The following is a 19537-nucleotide window of genomic DNA, read 5'->3' as shown; positions in this document are numbered from 1 at the left end:
CCAGACAACACAGCCCTCAGGTTCATAGGGACACACAAACCTCTCCACCACGATAAGGTGATGGTTCCCCGGAGAAGACAACAGCTAGCAATTGACAAAAAGTTTCAATTCTTTATCTGGCGCAGGCTCTTGGCATACATACAGTAAAACCTTTCATCTGCTTCACCTGGAAACAGATGGTCAAACAGCATTCTTCTTTCACTGACAGACCTCTTCGGCTGATCCTCTCACAACAGAGTGATGTATGGCTGGGGTTGGGGTGTGGGAAGTGTGTGTGTGTGTGTGTGTGTGTGTGTGTGTGTGTGTGGGGGGGGGGGGGGGGGGGGGGGGGGGGGGGGGGGGGGTAAGGAGGCAAGGCGGTGTACGTCCAATCCCCACACAAAAGATAAAGAGCCGTGCATACAGGCACCTTGCAAAAAACCTTTTCATCCAGGCAAGGTTTGCTGATCACACATGCTCGCGCTTAGCAGCACCCTGCTATGCATTCACACAATCACCTTGAGTCACTTTTTTGCCCCTCTGCCCAGACTAACAACAAATCAAGAGGACCCTAACTGCAATATCAAAGTAATTACCCAACCAAACTTGTGGTTTGTAACATTGACTGAAATGTGTTCTGCAAATATTTTTCTAAACATGCCTCTGGAACGTGCCATGATATGTAGGTAAAGGTAACAGGGAAAAAAGAGAAAGGTTTTACATGTAATAACGTGCAGTAATGAGATATGTTTGTGCTTTGGATGCACATGTAGTATTTGTCTGGTGAAATAATGATTAGCTTACTAATTACAGCAGTAAGTGGGTTGGCAGAGGGGAAACATTTTACTTCAAGCTGTCTTGTATTGTCAATTACATCCAACGAGAGTAATAAAATTGCATCTCCTGCTAGATCACATTTTCTAGTAAGATTATACCGTTCCAACTATTTTGTTTTTTGTCTCTTACTCACTTGAATGTTTTTGCATTCCTGCCAGCTCACCAAATTCCTCCACACTCAGCCAGCCCCCATTCTGCTTAACACATCTATGTGACAAATATAAATCACTCCTTTCCTTTTACCATATAGACCTCTTCCTCACTCTCAAAGAATCTTTTCTTCATTCTTTCCCTGTCTCTCACAGAACTTCTTCCTCAGACATCAGACCTTTCACTAGTTCCTCACTCTATTTTCACTACCATGAGAAAATAAAACCTAATATCCAAGTGCTGCAGAGGGTGAATCCCTGACCTGGGCGTCAAGCCAGATGACAGAAGATCAGATCTCAGGGGCATACTGAGCAGTCAAGACATTTAGTCTCACTGTAATCCTAATTTCCCCCTGGAATCACACACCCACACACACACTCACACACACAGATATCTGTTAGCATCACTGGCGTGCGTGTGTGTGTGTGTGTGTGTGATATGTGTCAGTGTGACAGATTGAAAAAACGTACACTTATGTGCGGAGGATGCACTACATGGGCTGCATGAGGTATTGTGGGATTTTTCTTGTGTGTGATAACTGACAATTAAAAGTGCTCGATATATTATTAGAGTTAAACTATTATCATTGTTAATAATTGTTTATAAATTCAATTTTTTCCCATTTTCTTCCCTTTATAATAATACACTATTAATAAAGAAAAAAAGAAAAGAACTATTTACATATTCGAAAGCATTTGTTAGATGCAGACACATATTATCAGTCAGCGGTTTTGTAAGCCCCATGACTGATGAAGACTACACGATCCATAAACCTTCTTCCTTCCTGTTGGCACACACCACAAGTCTCACTTGGTTGGGACAATTTATGTTTGCTTGTCCTTGTTTATAACATACACACTGCCCTATCAGTAACAAGAAATGCCACATGTCAGTTTTTCCATTACATTATTTGTCCACTAGAGAGCACTGGCAATTTTGTTCTTCCTATTTTACCAATTTTAAGGAATCCTTGTAGAAAAGGTATCGGTTTATTTAATGTAATTATTTGGAGAAAAAAAATATTGGCAAGTATAGTGTTTATTTTAAAACGTTAAAATATCCATATCCAAAATCAATCATGAGGCTTTGATGTTAAAATGCTAAATATTTAATTTAAAATGTTTTGGTTTTTTCATTACTGAGAGTGCCAAATGATGATTTCTACTTTAGAAATGGTTCATTTTGAGTCATAAAGTGAATGTGAACATCAGTGTTTATTACTTTTTAATGTTTTGTATAAACAGCAAAGCTCTTCTTAGTTGCCCTCATTTATCAACCAGCGCAGACATGAGCACAGACAACCTCTTATAACAGGCTTCACGTGGAATTCGTTATTCTCGGCCTCGCCCCTACTATTTACGACATGGCCAGACGTAATCCGGCTAAGAAGCGGCACTTTTCCGCGGTGGAGAGTGAAACCCTGACATCTCAGCTTAAATGCAGTAAGACAAAAAACTGATATTAGGCTGTGGGATGAATGAAGAATAGAAAGAGATCACTAATGCGGTCAACGTGTTGCCGTATTAAATTGGACTCTAGCTGAAGTTTATTTAATTCATACATCCTTGACATATGCATACTCCTAATAGTCATATATAGGCTAATATTGCAATATCTTAGGCCTACATGTAGGTGTACCTACATTTAAATAAACACATGGTAGCGGAGTTGATGCAGTGTTTTTTCGTGAGTCAGAACCAGGCAACAGCTGTGTGGGAGAGCGCGTGTCCTCCGCCCACACCCTGATTTCCTGCACGATGTTGTGCAGAACCCCACAGGCTAAAACAATTCCCCCCCCCCCCTCCCCCGCCCCACTCCACCGTGGTTCATCTGTGTAGGCTGTGTGTGCACTGTTGCTTGGCTCATAGAGGTCTTCTAAAAAAGCCAGATCTGCCATTGTCGATGAGTGATCAACTGATGACTTCTCCTTCTCCTGTTACATGCTGCACCGCAAGTCCAAACTGGCTCGAAAACTTGAGTACACGAGGTCAGACCAGACGTGAGATTTGTTTTCAGCCTACGCTCACGTTCAAATCAATAAATGCTGAGCTTTGCATAGAAATCGGCGTACGCCCGTCCCACACCTGCTTTAGGTCGTACGCAAATTTCATAAATGAGGGCCAGTGTTTGTATTTGATTGCTGCAATTAAAATAATACAGTGTAGTGCTCCAGATGCCCATTTCTATACTCAGCCCAATCAATGTAGCTTCACATCTAGCCACAATTTCGAAAGTAGGGGAGATTATTTTAAGCCACACATCCGGCAGTAGCATATTTCAAAGGAAATGCAAGAAATGATGATTATGATTTATACAAGAGGGAAATTAAAACAAATTATAAACTACTACTACTTGGTAGACTAAAACGTTTTTTGTTTTGTTGTTAAAGATATTTTTGGGGGCTTTTCCCTTTATTAGATAGTGGCAGTGGATGGACAGGAAAGTGGGAAGAGAGAGGGATGACACGCAGCAGAGGGAAGCAGTTTTGGATTCAAGCCCAGGCCGCTGCAAAGGACTCCACCTACATGGGGCACACGCACTACTGGGTGAGCTAGAGGCCGCCCCGAAAACTTTTTTTATTTTTTTTATTAATTTAGTCAATGTCTATAGATACAAGACAACAGTGTATTTCTCAGCTGGATTAATTCATTTATATTTTTTATATTTAATTCATCACCAAAGCAGTCACACACGCATTGACTTTGTGATTCCAGGCACATTTTCTATTTATTTGTGGTAATTTTGGCTGCAGAAAATGCCTTTGCTCACAGTGAGAATCTCTTCTCCTTTGTTGGAGGGTTCCTTTGAACTGTTGAGGGAAACCAGGAGTATTCGCACAGAGAGGAAGAGATAGCGTTCACAGGACGGGAATGATGGATTTTCTGTCAGGATGGATAGATCCCTGATGTGTGATCTGTATGAGATTTGTGTTATCTATAAGTCTGCAATGTTTCATTTTGTAATTGTTGTAAAAACACTCATTTCATTTGGAATCCGCCATGTTGTCATGGAATTAGACATTTTCAAATGTCCTTATTTTGGAGACCTAACTCTAAGGACACTTGTCCAACTTGGTCCAAACAGATAAATCTTCAAATTTTTCCCAGTCATGATTCCGAGATAACTACCATAGCTACAGACATGATACACATATATTTAGTTATGTGACTCAGACTATCTGGAGATATCTTGGATGTCCGTTGAGGATAAAACTTCAATTCATATTAGACATAAGACGCTCCTTACAATTTCAGAACTTATTTTTATGTAAGGATTTTGTTTTTGATAATTCAATGGGGTTTATTAATGGTGTATATTAGCCAAAATGTGCACGTAAAAATGAACATATATTTAAAAAAGAAATACACAATGTAAAGTATGTATCCAAAATATCTGTAAGAAAAACAAGATTAGGACAAAATCCATTAATTTCAACCTTTTTTCATTGTTTTTGATATTAATAATGCTCAGTACATCCCTTTCACATTGGTCTCCTCAATCCATTCATATACTGTAGATATTTACAGTACCCTGTATTTAAAAAGCATCAACATACAGGCAAAAAACTCAATCATAAGAAGGTTGTATGGTAAACATCTTAGCTTTCAAGTATGGACATTACAATATGCAAGACTCCTTTTCAGATAAATATCTCTTTCGTGAATAAAACTGTTGATGCTGGGGAGCTCTGTAAAGAAACAATGTGCTGGATGATTATTTGTACCTTTCCATGAATAATCCTCTAGCTTCCGTTTGCTTTCTTTTGAATCTTATATCACGGATATTTATTTTATAGGGACACAGAAAATGCTCACGGCTGTTTTACTTGCAGGAGTGTCAGCAGAATGCAGTTCCTATGAACTGAATTGTTAAAACTGAGAAATTAAGCGAAGGCGTTAAGAATTATTTATTTAGAATCATGTTCCACAAGTAGTGGGATAATCTTCTGTTATAGGCGCGGCTGCAGCAGGCACAATTCCCACAGACAAGGTGACGTTAAAGGTTGAGAATACTCCCTCACCATCAGCTGAAATCGAAAGTCAACCCAAATCCAAAACCATGCTGAAAAATACAATATGAGGCTGAAAGTATGTGGGCATCCACCAATTCTTCAGTCTTGTATATCCTTTTCTGTCTCAACATGAATATGCTCCACAGCAGAAAGCCAAGACCATAAATAAATGGTTTTCCCAGTTCGACGTAGAAGACCTTGAGTTGACTTAAAGCCCTGAGCTGAACTTATGTAGGATGAAATGAATCACCCTTGCATTAAAAATGCATATATATATGGATTTATCGTATCATAAAACTGACCCAAAGAGATTTTCTCAGTCCTAAGGAAATCTCCAGTGCATTAACTAGCGGACCTTTTGATGAGATGAGTAACAAATGACAAATAATTGAATCCACTGCTTTGATAATCACCAGGTAAACGGTAAAAGTACACAGTTCACGTTAGAAAATCTATAGGAATGTGCATTTTCACGTATTTTATTGATCAATTATTACATAATATTCTAATTGTCAATTTCTTTACGTAATCACGGTTTCACTGAAATGAATTGCTTACATTAGCAAGGTCTTAAGAGGTATGTGTCACATCCAGTTCTGCTCTTAATTCATGTTTTGTATGTTTTATTTTGTTAACTTACAGTCTGTCTCTTTTTCAAGTCACTTGTCTTTCAGTCTTTGTCTGCCTTTAATCGTCTTCCCCTGTCCCACTGTATGTATACTCACCTTGTGACATTCATTAGTTGCCAGATTGTTGTAGTACCTTATGTTTCTCACTTGCGTTATCGCCAGGGTTTCTTTCCCAGTGTTTTTGTAGACCTCTAGCTTGTAATTTTGACCACATCTTCTGCCTGATGATTTTGTACCTTTCCTGGATTGTATTTTGTCTGATAAAGTTCCGTTACCTTTAACTCTCTGCTCTGAGTCATACATTTGGGTTACATTTGGTTCCGCTGTTGAACCGTGACAGTACAGTATGACTGCTGATGGTAATTGTTCATTTTCTTCAGATGTGTCCAATTTCTAACTATATAATTGGTCGGACTTTTGAGCTAAAGTTATGCTAGTTGTTGGAAATTTCAATTTTTTTAATTCAACTTTATTCTTATTGACATAATATGCAGCCACATATGCGACAAAATGTAGGTTGTCACGCTCCAACCAACAGTACACATACACAGCAAGATTAAAAGACAAAAAGACACATTTTAACAACATAGACATTATTTACAGACTCAGAGGATAGACGGTAGTACTTGTGCAATGGAATAGTAAAAATAGGTTAAGTTAAAGCCCTTGTGCAAAGAGTATATTTAAAGTGGATTCTATACACATTTATAGCAACAAAAATGACAAAGGGGGAAAGTTAGAAAAAAAGTTTTATATTAATAAAGAGGCTTTGTTTACTTCATAGGCTGTGCACCTGTGTTACTACATTATCTGGGTCACATAATAGTGATATACCCAAAAGATGTATCTTTGAATTCAGTCAAAAACTTCCATTTGTTTCAAAAAGAGAAGTTACTGAAATAGACAATTAATTGTGCAGCAAAATTGTGACAGCTCTAGCAGCAAAAATGGAGCCAGGTTCAACTTTCTTGCTGGATAACCCTCTATGGGTTAACTAGGCCTTCAACGCAGTGATAACAGTTTGGGGGCGGCCCTCTCCTGTTTCAACATCAGGACAGGGTTTTTTCACGTAGTACTAATGGTTGTCTGAAGACAATCCAATCACCCAACAGCAGTGTTGAACCTAACTAATGCACTTGTCTCTGAATGGGAACAGAATCCTAGCCATCTTGTGTGTGTTCCAGTGTCAAACATGTAAAAGAATTAAATGAAAGTTTTTTCTTACCCTCCGCGTAGTAGTAAGCTTGAGATTGTTTTGTCCACTGCCATTTCAAAGGTCTAGAACAAATGTTAATCTCAATTTTTAGGGCTGGGCGATATGGAGAAAATCAAAGATCAAAATATTTTTTACCAAATACCTCGATAAAGATATTGTCACGCTATTGTAAGGTTGACCAAAATTCTTAAACAATGAGATTTGTGATAAATAAAATCATCAGTAATGTGGATATATTAACTAAGTAGGTAATGGCAAATAAAAGAATAGCTAGAACAGTCTGGTAAGTTCATAAAATTACATCACTTTACTGTAATGTAGCCTTTAACACCAGAAAAAGACAACACTTGTACCATATTACAATATCCTGATATCCAAAATCTAAGACAACATCTAGTCTCCTATAGGCCCGCACGGTTTTGGAAAAAACTGACATTGCAATATTTTTTTATATTTAAAAAAAAAGATGACATAAATAGCTCTATTTGTAAATAATACATTTTGTAGGGGAGTGCATCTACATAGGAGATAAAAATGAAAAAGGATATTTTCTAATGTGAACCATTCTTTGTTAAACAAAACACCAAAGCAAGTAAGTACTTTGACTAACGTACTCTTCTGAATTGATTTTGGAGAGGGAAATTAGGTATAAATAAGCTGGTTGACTAGCATGACACTATTGTATTAATATAATACTATCAATCCAGGTCTCATATCACGATATGGATATAATATCAATATATTGCCTATAGCCCTATGTTTTTGCACCGAAAGAGCAAACAGAGCTGAAAGAGCTGAAGAGGAACTGCAGAAAAAAAGCTGAAGGAGACCATTCACACCCAATGCTTGAGATCGCCCTCTAAACAGAAGACAGACAATCTACTCTGCCAAACTTTCTCGTTCCTTGTCACTGGGAAGCCAATTGCAATGCAATTGAGATGCAATTTCCTCAACATCTTTGTTTTCCAACAACCAACTGTTCTCCATCCAACTCTCAGGCATCAACAGGAAACAAGAGGTGCTGAAACAACACACACTACTGAGATCAGGTGGATGGAAAGCAACAGCAACACTTTCCGATCCTTGCGTCTCCTTCTCTGCTCCAGTGAAGCTTTTTAAAAGTGGATGTTGACTTGTTTAACCCTGCCTTCGGAAAAAAACCAGCCCTGTCAAAGTCTAAATTCACAAAAAGTATTCAAGGTCACGGACATTAAATTCAAGACTAACAAAGGATGCAAACCATTAGCTGCCTTGTTCACAGTATTATTGATACTGAAGATGTCCGTTCAAACGTGTTCCTAAGTTGATTGTTCAATTCTTGCGTGAAGTATGCCATGGAACTCATTCAAAAATACTGGGTTTCCTGAAATAAAGTTTTAGGGAAAGTGCCCTTGAAGCCTACACAATAACACACTTAATAGCTGCCGCAATTCTATGCACTGAACAGCTCCTCAACGGTAGGATGTGCCTTGCTCAGAGGCATTACAGCAGTGCTCGTTATAGAAGAGAGGAATTACTCCTCCACTTCCATCACTCAGAGGAAGTCTGGAGAAAACAATTTTACAATCGACTGGTCACAGTACGTGACAGAGACCAGATTGGATCAAGGTATGACATCCAATTGACACCAACATATCACAAGAGAGGAGCACAGCCAAGACAGCAGTGATGGCTCTGCTGTGCACTGCAAATAATCTTCCACCAGCACCCAGGATCAAACACTCTCTTAGAGAGAGAAAAGAAGAAGAAGGTGCTATTCTTTTCACCTGTTTGTTAGATTATGTTCAGAATGTTAAGCCATGGCCCCATTTACTTTTATTTTCAAACGGGACACAGGTTTCGGGTATAAGTCCTGTTTTTTCTGATCCATCAACCTATCACCTTACACGGCATTTGGCTCTCTTACAGTATACTTCATCACTTTACTTCCTAACGTATATGCCTTTATTTTATTAAATTAAAAAGTAATTTAATGTCACGGTTACAGTAAAAGTTCTATAACAACTAAAGGTAGAAACACCATAAAAGGGTAAGCCTTAAGTAGTTTACTCATATCAAATAAACATCTAAACTACCGCAATGCTCTTTAACATTGAACAGAGGAATCTCCTTCTTCTTGATTTATATAAATATCCTATAAGCTTAATATTACAAATAGTTTTAAAAAATGGTTTATCTGAGATTTCTCATTTTTCACATGAGGAATTTCTCTAAATACAATGATATTCATGAGCCTCAGCAGCAATAGCTACAGTGAAGAAATCAGCCAGAGGCACACATCTGAGCTGGTGCATTGTTCCGAATGCAACGTCATTGCAATCAGGAACAAAACACTGTGAAAGTGCGGCAGAATTCATAAAAAATGACATAGAATAGAAGAAAAAGATTTATCTTTTTCTATCTTCAAACAGTAGGCAGGCGTCTTTTGCATTATTCTTTGTACCGTGTGGCTTGTTCATGTACTACTGCTGGGACATTTTCCCCACCCTTGCTGTTATTTAACGAGCGCCAGAGCAACATGCCACTGTGTGAAGAAATGGGTCTGTGCTGTTGCACTCTCCACCTTCCCCGTCTCTTCTTTTGTCCGTTAGGAAACATTAAAAAAATAATAATAGATAGATAGCTGTGAAATGTGTTAGCCAAGCAAAAGCATTGAAATTATTAATTAAAATGCAAAAAAATATGTTTTTCAACATAAAGGGTAACATTGTGAGTGTATGTTGTTGGTTAACAGATTTCTTAGACAAATATCATTCAAGAAACCTTTGAGATCTGTATAATAATACAGTAGGAGGCTTTGTGTTTTTGAAGAGCAGCAGATCATCTTCTTTCACTTTTATACTCAAGCAGGTAAGCTGCCATTACCTGTGCCTACCATATCACAGCTGTAAACACATATCAGGTCTTCACTGAAGAAATGTTGCTGCAGCAGAATATACAGTAAATCTGCTGAAAGTGGAACCGGTGAGCCCCTGACAGCTTATTGTGTTGTAAGTGAAAAGTTTGAGCACTCTTTAAGAGTCACTCACATCAGTAAAAAATGATTTATCACTGCGCACCACATTTGTTGAACATTTCTGGAAGTTCTGTGGTGCGTAATGTTAAAATACATGACAGAAGAAGAGGAAGAAGAAGAAGAAGAAGAAGAAGAAACAGTGGGGAATCCAAGGTGTCTCTAAACACAAAGGGATTACATGAAACATGTTCATGTTATTACTTCATGTGGGGATATGGCTATATTGTATGTTCAGAGTAATTGGCTGATCCTCTGCCTGTATCTTGAGCCGATGATAAGCTTCTCTTAATAACTTCTGATTGCACATCCTGATTGTACATTCTGATTGCGGTTGTTAAAATAATTTCTTTTCACTTTCTTGCATTTGCAGTATCTGATTTATGACGCTGTTTCACTCACACATACAACCACCTGTAATCACTGCAATCATTGCAGCTTTGCACTGAATCATTTTTTCCCATCAATAATTGAAATGAAAAAGCATGTCAGAGCACAAATGGACTGCATTTATACAGCGTCTATCAACCTTAACGGACAAAGCACTTTAAAGTTTGCCTCTTATTCACACACATATTCATACACCGAAGGAGATGCCATGCAATGCGATGGCCTGCTCGTGGGCAAACACTTGGGAAGTTTTTGTAACTTCTTTAATTATTTTACAAATTTTTATATTTTAACAGCTTATTCACATTGTTATTTATGATTTGATAATATCTTTTTTGATTTATTTAATATTGAACACAGCTTTCAAAACAATGTTTTGACATTGTTGTGACCAAAACAATCCTATGTTGTCCTCCAATCTCTAATCATGAATTCTGATGCTCCTTAATGTATAATTAACGTAACTATTGACAGCATCAAACCAAAAATCTCAGGATTGCTCAAAACTGCCATGCAAATGAATATTCATATAGCATATATTTTCACAGCTTGTGGGCCAGTCTGTGGAGGAGAAAAAAGAAACTAAAATGCAGTTTTGGAATTATAAATTGAGCTGCTGATTGCCTGATTGACTCTGGTTGACTTTTTCTTTAAGTTTCTGCCTGCAAAGGCATGACAAAGGTTTCCATAGCAGCAATCAGGGCAAATCTCTCCACTGGCAGATGATTTAAAATGTCAAATGCAACACTTAGTGAGTCTGTCAGAAGCTGCTGCAAAGTTCAGATATTAATACAAGCATCATCCTGCCATGGATTCATTAAGACGGCAAACACATGCACGTCATGCACATGATGATTCAGCCTGTCTGGCTCAAAACCAAAGTTTTTATCTCTGCTCACACCACAGCTGAGTCCAGATGGACTGCGACACAGTCACGTATAATTACCAACAGATTGGGACCCGCAGTGGAAGGCTTCTTTACCTTGTTTGTTTGTTTTATAATATTTAAATTGAAAGAAAGGCAATAATATGCTACTTTTAAATCTGAATACATTTCCATTTTCACGACTCCTTACAGCCAAGTGATATGTGAATCACAGGAAAAAATCTTTTCTGGGCACGGATCTCCTTCACAGCCGATGTGACCCATCACTGCACATACAGCAGCAACAGAGACAGTTGTTTGGTATAAATAGAGGGCAAGCTAGGTATTTAGGGAAATCAGTGAAAGCTGTTAGTATTCATAATAATAATACAAGCAATAGCAGCAGTAGCAGTAAACGCCTTTTAGTTATTTGTGTGACAAAGATCTACTAAAAGGGTCAATTACTGGCATACCTTTTAACTGCATCTCACGGTCTTCATTAGCAAATAGAACTGAGTATGTTTTCAAGTGTGGAACGCAGTCTCCTGAACCAATCCTACGAAATATTGCAAGCCCTGAGATGTAATATTAAATGTCAAGAAAGTTAATAACTCAACCTCTTTTCATAGAAAATCTCCCAGCTCACATTATACGTTTGCAGCAGGTACTGTAGTTGTAGATGCAACAGAAACTGGTTTTGAGAGAAACCTGGCCAGGATGTTTTTTATTTCCCATGAGGGTGGAAAAAAAGGAGCGCTTGTTGTTTTCTTGTGTGCTGCCCATACGAGTGGTGGCGCTCCTTTCAGTCAAGTTTATGTGGCTTTACCCACCCAGAACAAGTCCTTGTGTGATATGTTAAGGGGAAAGCAGGACCTTCACTTGTTGTTTTTTTATTTAGTTTTTGTGTTATGCATTGTTAAGTGTTATTATAGGGATTTAAATTTCCACTCTGAGCAGCTTGAGAAAAGTCAGTTGGGTTGTTTGTTGGCTGACAGCAAATAAGGCAGCTAGCAAGAGCGTAACTGTCATATAACACAGGTCACTGAGTTAACTAAGCATTGATGACATTGTTATAAAAAAAGCTTGACAAAAAGCTTAACAATGGAAACCTAAATATAACTCCTAAATTCATCTGCAAGATTAATTCAGACAGAAAGTCACATTATCAATGGACCAGTGGTAGTAAAAGAAATTAGCACCGCAATAATCATAAAAACAGATGCAGTAGTGGAAGAGGTAGCAGTAAAAGCTGTACTTGTAAGATCCTTTTGGACCGCCATTTCACCCAGGAGCAGTAAAACATTGTGGTACATCCTACCTTTTAGCTGGTAGTCCACAGAGATATCAGAGGGAGCCTGCACCAGAGCCGACCTGCGGTAAACCACGTGGACCCGTCCCTGGTCCTCCAGCTCCTGAGTCCCCCTTTCCAGCGGCTCAATGAAGTACTCGTCTGAGTTGGTGCGGATCATCCCAGCCTGCAACACAACACCAGGCCAGTGAGTGCGTGAACCATGCTAATTGTACGAAAAGTGGACCTGCTTCTGTACTCGGAGGAAAAAGTACAAAGTATGGAAAGTTCTGGAAACTAGCTCTTACATCGGCAATTAAGAGGCATTAGACTTCTTAATATCCAACCATAGTCCAAAATGATGAATGTTTACTAATGCTTATAAAAAGGTCATAAATCAAGATAATTATTGCATTGACCTGCAACAGTATCTTGGATTTTAGCACGAGTGTTGTATAGACAGTGGTAGTTGCACCAGCAGCCGTTGAAAATCCTCTCTGTTTTGTTCTCAGTTAAGTATAGGGTGACCAGATGTCCAGAAAAATTCGGGACAGTCCCAAAATGTTCCCAAATCCTGCCCTTATGTCCCAAAAATTAAAGCATAGTCTCAAAAATAGACTTGAGTAGTTTAGGTTTGATAGAACATTAAAAGCTGTTCATGGTGACTGAGTCTTCCTGCAGCCAGCTCCCGTCGGCTGCCACATAGATAGCTAGGCGCGAATTTGGATGAATATGCAATGCTATTTTTCAATCGTTCATTGTTGAAATGGAGGCTCAGGCTGGTGTCCCGGGACCTAATGAACACGCTAAAAAGCAAAAGAATTCTCTGCAGGTACCGCGAGGACTGGGTAGGGAAATACCCATGGAATTACGTGGTGCAAACAAAGTGTTTGGCAATGTACGTAGGAAGGAGTTTGGTATTTCACACGGGGGGGGGGGGGGGGGGGGGGGGGGGGGGGGGGGGGGAGTCAGACGCATAGACCGTCAATATATATACGGTCTAGGGTCAGACGTCAGGCTGCATGCTAGCAGCAAACTACATATAACTTAGTGATAGTAGTGTATAACTAACAGCACAACTGTACAGACTTATTGGTCTCATCCTTCTTTAAGCGGGAGGATGACTCCATGTATAATGAATAGGGCTGGAATAATATGCAATATAAAAACCGGAAGCGCAACAGTCACATCCATGAAACCTGTGTCGGTTAAATGTAATTGGGTCTTTCTGTTGTTTCATATTGTTTTGATTCTTTTTCTGCAACTTGCAATCTCTTTGCAATTATTAGCTGGTTGCCTGCCTACAGCTTAAGGTGGTGATCAGAAAAGCTCCACATCATTAGTCACACATTGGAACAAAATTGCTTTGTGATCACTACCTGCCTCCCTCAGATTTCCTGTAATAAGAAGCCTGTCATGCCTGTAGTTTAGGGAGGATATATGAAGGGTCACACACTCTAACTAGCACGATGATGTACATAAACTAAATGTGCACCTCATCAAATATAAGTGATGTGCTAAACCAGGTGTCACACATGTGCAAAAGCTGAATGAAGCTTCATTAAACACACACGTTAGCATATTAAGTGACTTACCACTGCGCACCGCCTAAAAAGGTTCAATATGTTACAGCCCGACTGATAAAGGATTTTTAAGACGGATACCGATACAAATATTTTGTTATTTAAAAATCTGATATTCCGATATACATTTTTTTTTTTAATAATCCAGAAACGCGTAACAAAACATAACCAGATTTCCCTAACATTAGTTATTTGTAGTTATTTATAAGTTCTCACTAAAAAATATGATGGTAATTTGTTTTATTGTCACAACAGAACAGAGGAAGATCATCTGATAAATTAAATGCATAAAAATACAGACTTAAGATATGAACCTTAAAGTCTTTTGAACCAAAACACAATACCCCAACAAAAAAAGTGTTGCCTGTAGAGTGGACATTGTAGAGTTCCCTCTGGTGGACATACTATGCAACACCAATACTTATAACATGGTTGAACGTTTTTTAAATATTCATTTATCAGAATAATTTATTTGGATTCTGAAAAATAAAAATAAAAAAACAAATATATAAATGGCCGATCATTTTTTATCGCACTATAGTTAGTGTTAGCTAGATTGTAGTCTATCATTGCCAAACATTACTCAACAGCAAAGCAAGTTTCTAGATGCTGCTATTTTGACGGTCATGAAAACCAAGGCAACTGCGGAGCCACCTTTTTTTTACCAAAACTTAACAGCAACCACTAAAAAGCCCTTATTTAATATTGTTGTATATCTATAAGTTAGATAGCATGGCGGCATTAGCACCAGTCAGGACAACTTCACCGGCTGTGTTCTTTTTCTTTTTGCCAAAAGAATTTAGATAAAAATCGATATCGAAATAAATCGTGACCTTTTCTGACTTGTGCACCCCTAGTAAATATATTGCATATTGGATCTTTAACCATCTATAAACGTACATCCATAGGCAGTTTCTGTAAATGCTGCATATCCCACTGCACAAACATTACAAATGTTCCATTTAGAACTGTTAAAAAGGCTAATAAAGTCAAAATGCTAACAATTAATTATCACGATTATTTCTGGATTTTAATCCAAACAAATTTTATAGTCACAGAGGCTATTTATAACTGCTTTCACATCCATATTGTAATACATTCCACTCATGTTGAAGTTGTATGTTTTACAGACATACAACACATGCAAATGAAAATGATCTGAAATAAATAGCCTAGGATATATAAAAATAAAATTAAAAAAAGTATCAACAAAAAATAAAATTTGATTCAAAGAGCTAGGGAGAGAGGGGGAAAGGGATGGACGCTACTCACAGAGAGACGGCTGACTCATTATGAATGTGTCCAGCAGCTCCGTCTCACACGCTATTATTCTACAAACTGTAGTAAGTTGCATTCAATAACTTCTTCTGTGTTTTTCACTGTGGACGCCGCAACAGCAGAGTTACCAGTGGAAACACTGGTACAAATACAGATTTGCCTCTCATGTTTAACAATATACGGCTGTGTTAATAACAGTTAAAACTGTGGACACATGTTAGAAGTGTTACTGGGGAGCCCTGTTTGAGTGAATTGGGGCGGGGCTGCGTGGAGAGTAAGAGAAGAGATCCTAACACAGGCACGGCTTTACAGAAGAAAAGGGTCATGTAACGCAAAATTAAACCATATCGATTCAAACAACATTGTTTCATTTGTGAAGAGGCAGCGGATGCGAGATCATTAGGTGCACCCGTGCGACCTTTGAAAAATGTTAGTCGCACCCTAAAGCCTTTGAGCTTAAAGACAAAAAATAGCATTGGTAACTGCTATTGTCTGAAAAACAACTCAGACGGGACACATTGTTGTTTACTGGTTAACTGGTAAACCTTGTTACTCTGTCCTCTGTGACCGTCTACATCTAGAAACTAAGCTGCTTGATGCAGGGAACAACTCTGACACATGATCAGACATTGTTGTACGGAGCGGTAGATTGGCTTTGAAAAAAACCTGGAGCGTTCTATGAACGTAATGATGCCCTTAAAATATCGCTCGATTACACAAATTTGATCGTGGGAAGCCAAAATCCTTTAAAATTATTTGTGCAGCCCTAACATAAATGTAATGTGCAAATATGTATGATCTGCTCAAAACACTCAAACATCATCTGGTGAGACAGGAGGAAGAAACTAAAAATTAATTCATGTTCAACAGCAACGTTCAGCCTTTAGAGAGTTACTGTACTGTGCACCTGTGCAGCAGACAGAGCCACCTCTCACAGAGCTCCAGAGGAATTTGTTCAAGCTCTCGTTCAGCCAGTGCCACATCTCTGCAGTCCATACCTTGCTCTGGCCTCTCCATTTACACTCTGTTGGACTGTGCACATATGGTGCTTGCAACCAACACGCACACTGAACTCGTTTCCAACTCCCTCAGTTCCCAATCGACCGAACACTCCCCAATCTCTCCTCCTATTTTCACACACTACTGGCTAGACTCCAATTTAAGTTCTTACTCTAGTTTGAAAATGTAACTTTTAACACGTTAAGAGAATCTTCATGTCCTGAAGTATGCCACACATAGATGAACAGCCTGCCAGTAAAATTAAATTAAAAGTTTCGGCATCCAAACTTTTAATCAGGAGCAGCAGGGAACAAGAAATTATCACTCAAGTAGTGTTGCATTGTCAGACCTTCCTCTGGCATGTCCACACAACATTCCGGGATGGGATAAAAAGTGCTCTGGTAAATTGGCATTTCTTTAAACCAATCACAAGATAAGGTAAGAACTTGTTTTAGTAGGTTAGTGTAGGTTAGTGTAGCTGTTTTAGTTGTGCAACAGAAGACTCAGATTGGACAGAGAGTCTAGCTAGCTGTCTGGATTTACCCTGCAGAGATCTGAGGAGCAGGTAACCATAGTCCTCAGAAATCAGTTTAAAAGATCACCCCAAATCAGAGTTTAAAACTCCAAGACAAAGAAAATGAAAAGTAACGGACATCCGGCCGCAGTGAGTGAAATCGGGAGGGACCGTCGGTGGCAACAGAGCAATCCCGGAAGTGGAACGTCGCAAGTATAGATATATCACCCAAGTGGCTATAATGCTTTGTTAGTCTGATTTGTTCCAGATAAAGAGGAGTTGTTTTTTTTAGGCAAAACAACCAGGTTTACTCCTCGCCAAAGTATTGTTACCAGGTTTGAATCTGGTTAATAAACTGGTTATTTAAGCTGCCATCTTTCACTTGGCATCATTGTTCATCTTGGGGGTTAAAATGAGGATCTACTAACTTTAACAGCATCAAATATGTTGAAAATACTAAAATGTATTTCCTTCCTTCTTCCAACCTCTGCTTTAACATTAAACAGTACAATAACTTGCTGAATACACCTCTTCCTTTTGAGTTCTTGTAAACAAACAGATCTGTTTATCCGGCTCTTCTGAAAACATAATTATATTTCCATGACACACCACATGTTGCTTATTATGCAATTGAATCACAACTGTGATTGTAGTACATGACCCAGGAGGTATTGAAACTGCCGGGTTGGGACTGACAGTGAAAGTGTATGTAGTACATTGCCAACAAAATTTACAGTGGAGAGGATGTAGATACATACAGTACTCTACGAAAATCTAAATGACGGGACAATTTAAAACGGGACACGTGTTTATATTCACATTATTACTGGATTTGATAGCTATGATGACAGCTAGAGGTTATCAGAAAATGAATGGGTCTGATGCATAAATGAATACAGAATAGGAGAGACCCAATGATCTTTCACAGGTCTTCTTTATCAAAGAGAACAGCATCTCCACAGTGAGTACAGTGCTGTCAGAAAGAGACCTTAATGATGATGAAGTTCATGTGGGGGAACATTTTAAAATTCACATTTTTTTGTTGCCTTGTTAACTAAAACATATTTGCAGTGGGGATTTACTCCTCAATTTAAACACCTGCAGGCAGCGCTTGCAGCTTATAAACATGTTTTATGTCAGCATACAGTATGTTGTCAGGCTGTAATTTAGCTTGCATAGCGATGTACCAATTGCTGAATCCTCACATGCACAGAGGAAAGTAGAAAAAAGTCCAGAAATCCAGCCTGAATTTTTCCTGGCATTTTACTAACATGCATCAAAAGAGACTTAACTAACGCATTAATGCAGGTTATGCTATATGTATGTCTGCTCATCTGTGATAAGTAAATATAGCGCCCTGAAGACCTGTTGTCTTTGAGCTAACTGGCTAGCTGCTAGCTCTCTGCACCTACACCATCCACGCTACACTGTTAAGATTAAAAATAAATCAGCGGTAGAACAGAGAGATCTGAATTGCTACTCTCACACACATACACACACACCTATTAAAGCGCCTCTTTGGGTGAAGGTGGGATTTTGAAGCTGTTCAAATAAACTGACGGATGGATAATTGGATAAAAGTTGTGATTCTGTTCAGTGGTGCTGTTTGTTGCAAACATTTTTGGAACTATTTGAGGAGCTGGAAAGGCCACCATCTGGTAACACATGGCAAACGCAAACTGTGCAAAGACTCCAACTTGGAGAAAAAAACAATGTCAAGAGTGTGTAATGAGATGCAGAGCTGACCTTTTAATATTTATTAAAGTGGCTTAACTGCATGACACACAACTAGAGAATGTTTAGACAATGTCAAAGACAGTGATGGGAATAACGGCATTATAAACTAACGCCGTTACTAACGCCGTTACTTTTTTCAGTAACGAGAATTTTAATTGATTACTCTTCTCATCTTAATAACGCCGTTACCGTTACTGCTGAAAAATGTGGCGCGTTACTATAATTGATGCTGTTTTTTTCATCAGACCAACTAAATCTGAGCCAAGAGGCAGAGACTTTTTTTCTTCCTTGGTTAGTGGGCCGTGGACAAGACAAGCGCATAAATGCTGACGATTGGCTGAGGTTGATTAAAATTTCATGGTAGGCCAATCAGAGATAGAGTTGGGCGGGCACAACCCAAACAACACAAGCAAGTCAGTCAACGAGAGACAGGTACGGCTTTTTCTGCTAAAGATTTCCCAGAAAACATAGGGACTAGGACTCTAGAGTGGCTACTCGCTCCGAAACTAATCACTTTCACTTTCTCACTTTTCCCTCACCCTATCACCCACCCACCCTTTTTGCACTACAAAAAGTGTATATATTTGTTATTTATTTTTGCCATAGTGCTTAACAAGCATTATTTAGTTTTGTCTAGTTGTGGCCCGCTGAGGAACAATAAATATCAAAAGTTCCTAAACATCTATTTCTCTTATTTGTATCGATCCACTAGACTAGACATATCATCTACGTACATTTGATTGGAGGCTAGTCTCACTTTGTCCCACAGCAACATTAAAATAGTTTAGATGTGTGTACGTTGTTTCTGTTATTAATTTATTGTAGTAAGTGTCCATTTCATTATAATATTCAGATTTTCCATAAATATTTGAACATGGGGCACCCAGATAGCTCAGTTGGTAGAGCGGGTGCCCATATACAGAGGTTCACTCCTCGACGCAGCCGGCCCGGGTTCGAATCCAGCCTGCGGCCCTTTGCTGCATGTCACTCCCCCTCTCTCTCCCCTTTCACATCTTCAACTGTCCTATCCATTAAAGGCCTAAAATG

At 38.7% G+C, this 19537-nt stretch overlaps 1 protein-coding gene across 2 annotated transcripts in view; it reads right to left on the bottom strand.

The window, feature by feature from the left end:
- Nucleotides 1-19537, bottom strand: part of adamts3 (ADAM metallopeptidase with thrombospondin type 1 motif, 3) — a 125104-nt gene that overhangs the window by 85957 nt on the left and 19610 nt on the right. For both annotated transcript variants that reach the window (XM_034871436.1, XM_034871437.1), the window contains exon 4: nucleotides 12410-12566. In XM_034871436.1, coding sequence (XP_034727327.1) covers nucleotides 12410-12566 — 157 coding nt within the window. The remainder of the gene's footprint in view (nucleotides 1-12409; nucleotides 12567-19537) is intronic.

Source organism: Etheostoma cragini, chromosome 5 (genome assembly GCF_013103735.1).
Source record: "Etheostoma cragini isolate CJK2018 chromosome 5, CSU_Ecrag_1.0, whole genome shotgun sequence".
Classification (NCBI taxonomy): domain Eukaryota; kingdom Metazoa; phylum Chordata; class Actinopteri; order Perciformes; family Percidae; genus Etheostoma; species Etheostoma cragini.
This window is presented reverse-complemented; position numbering and strand designations above follow the sequence as displayed.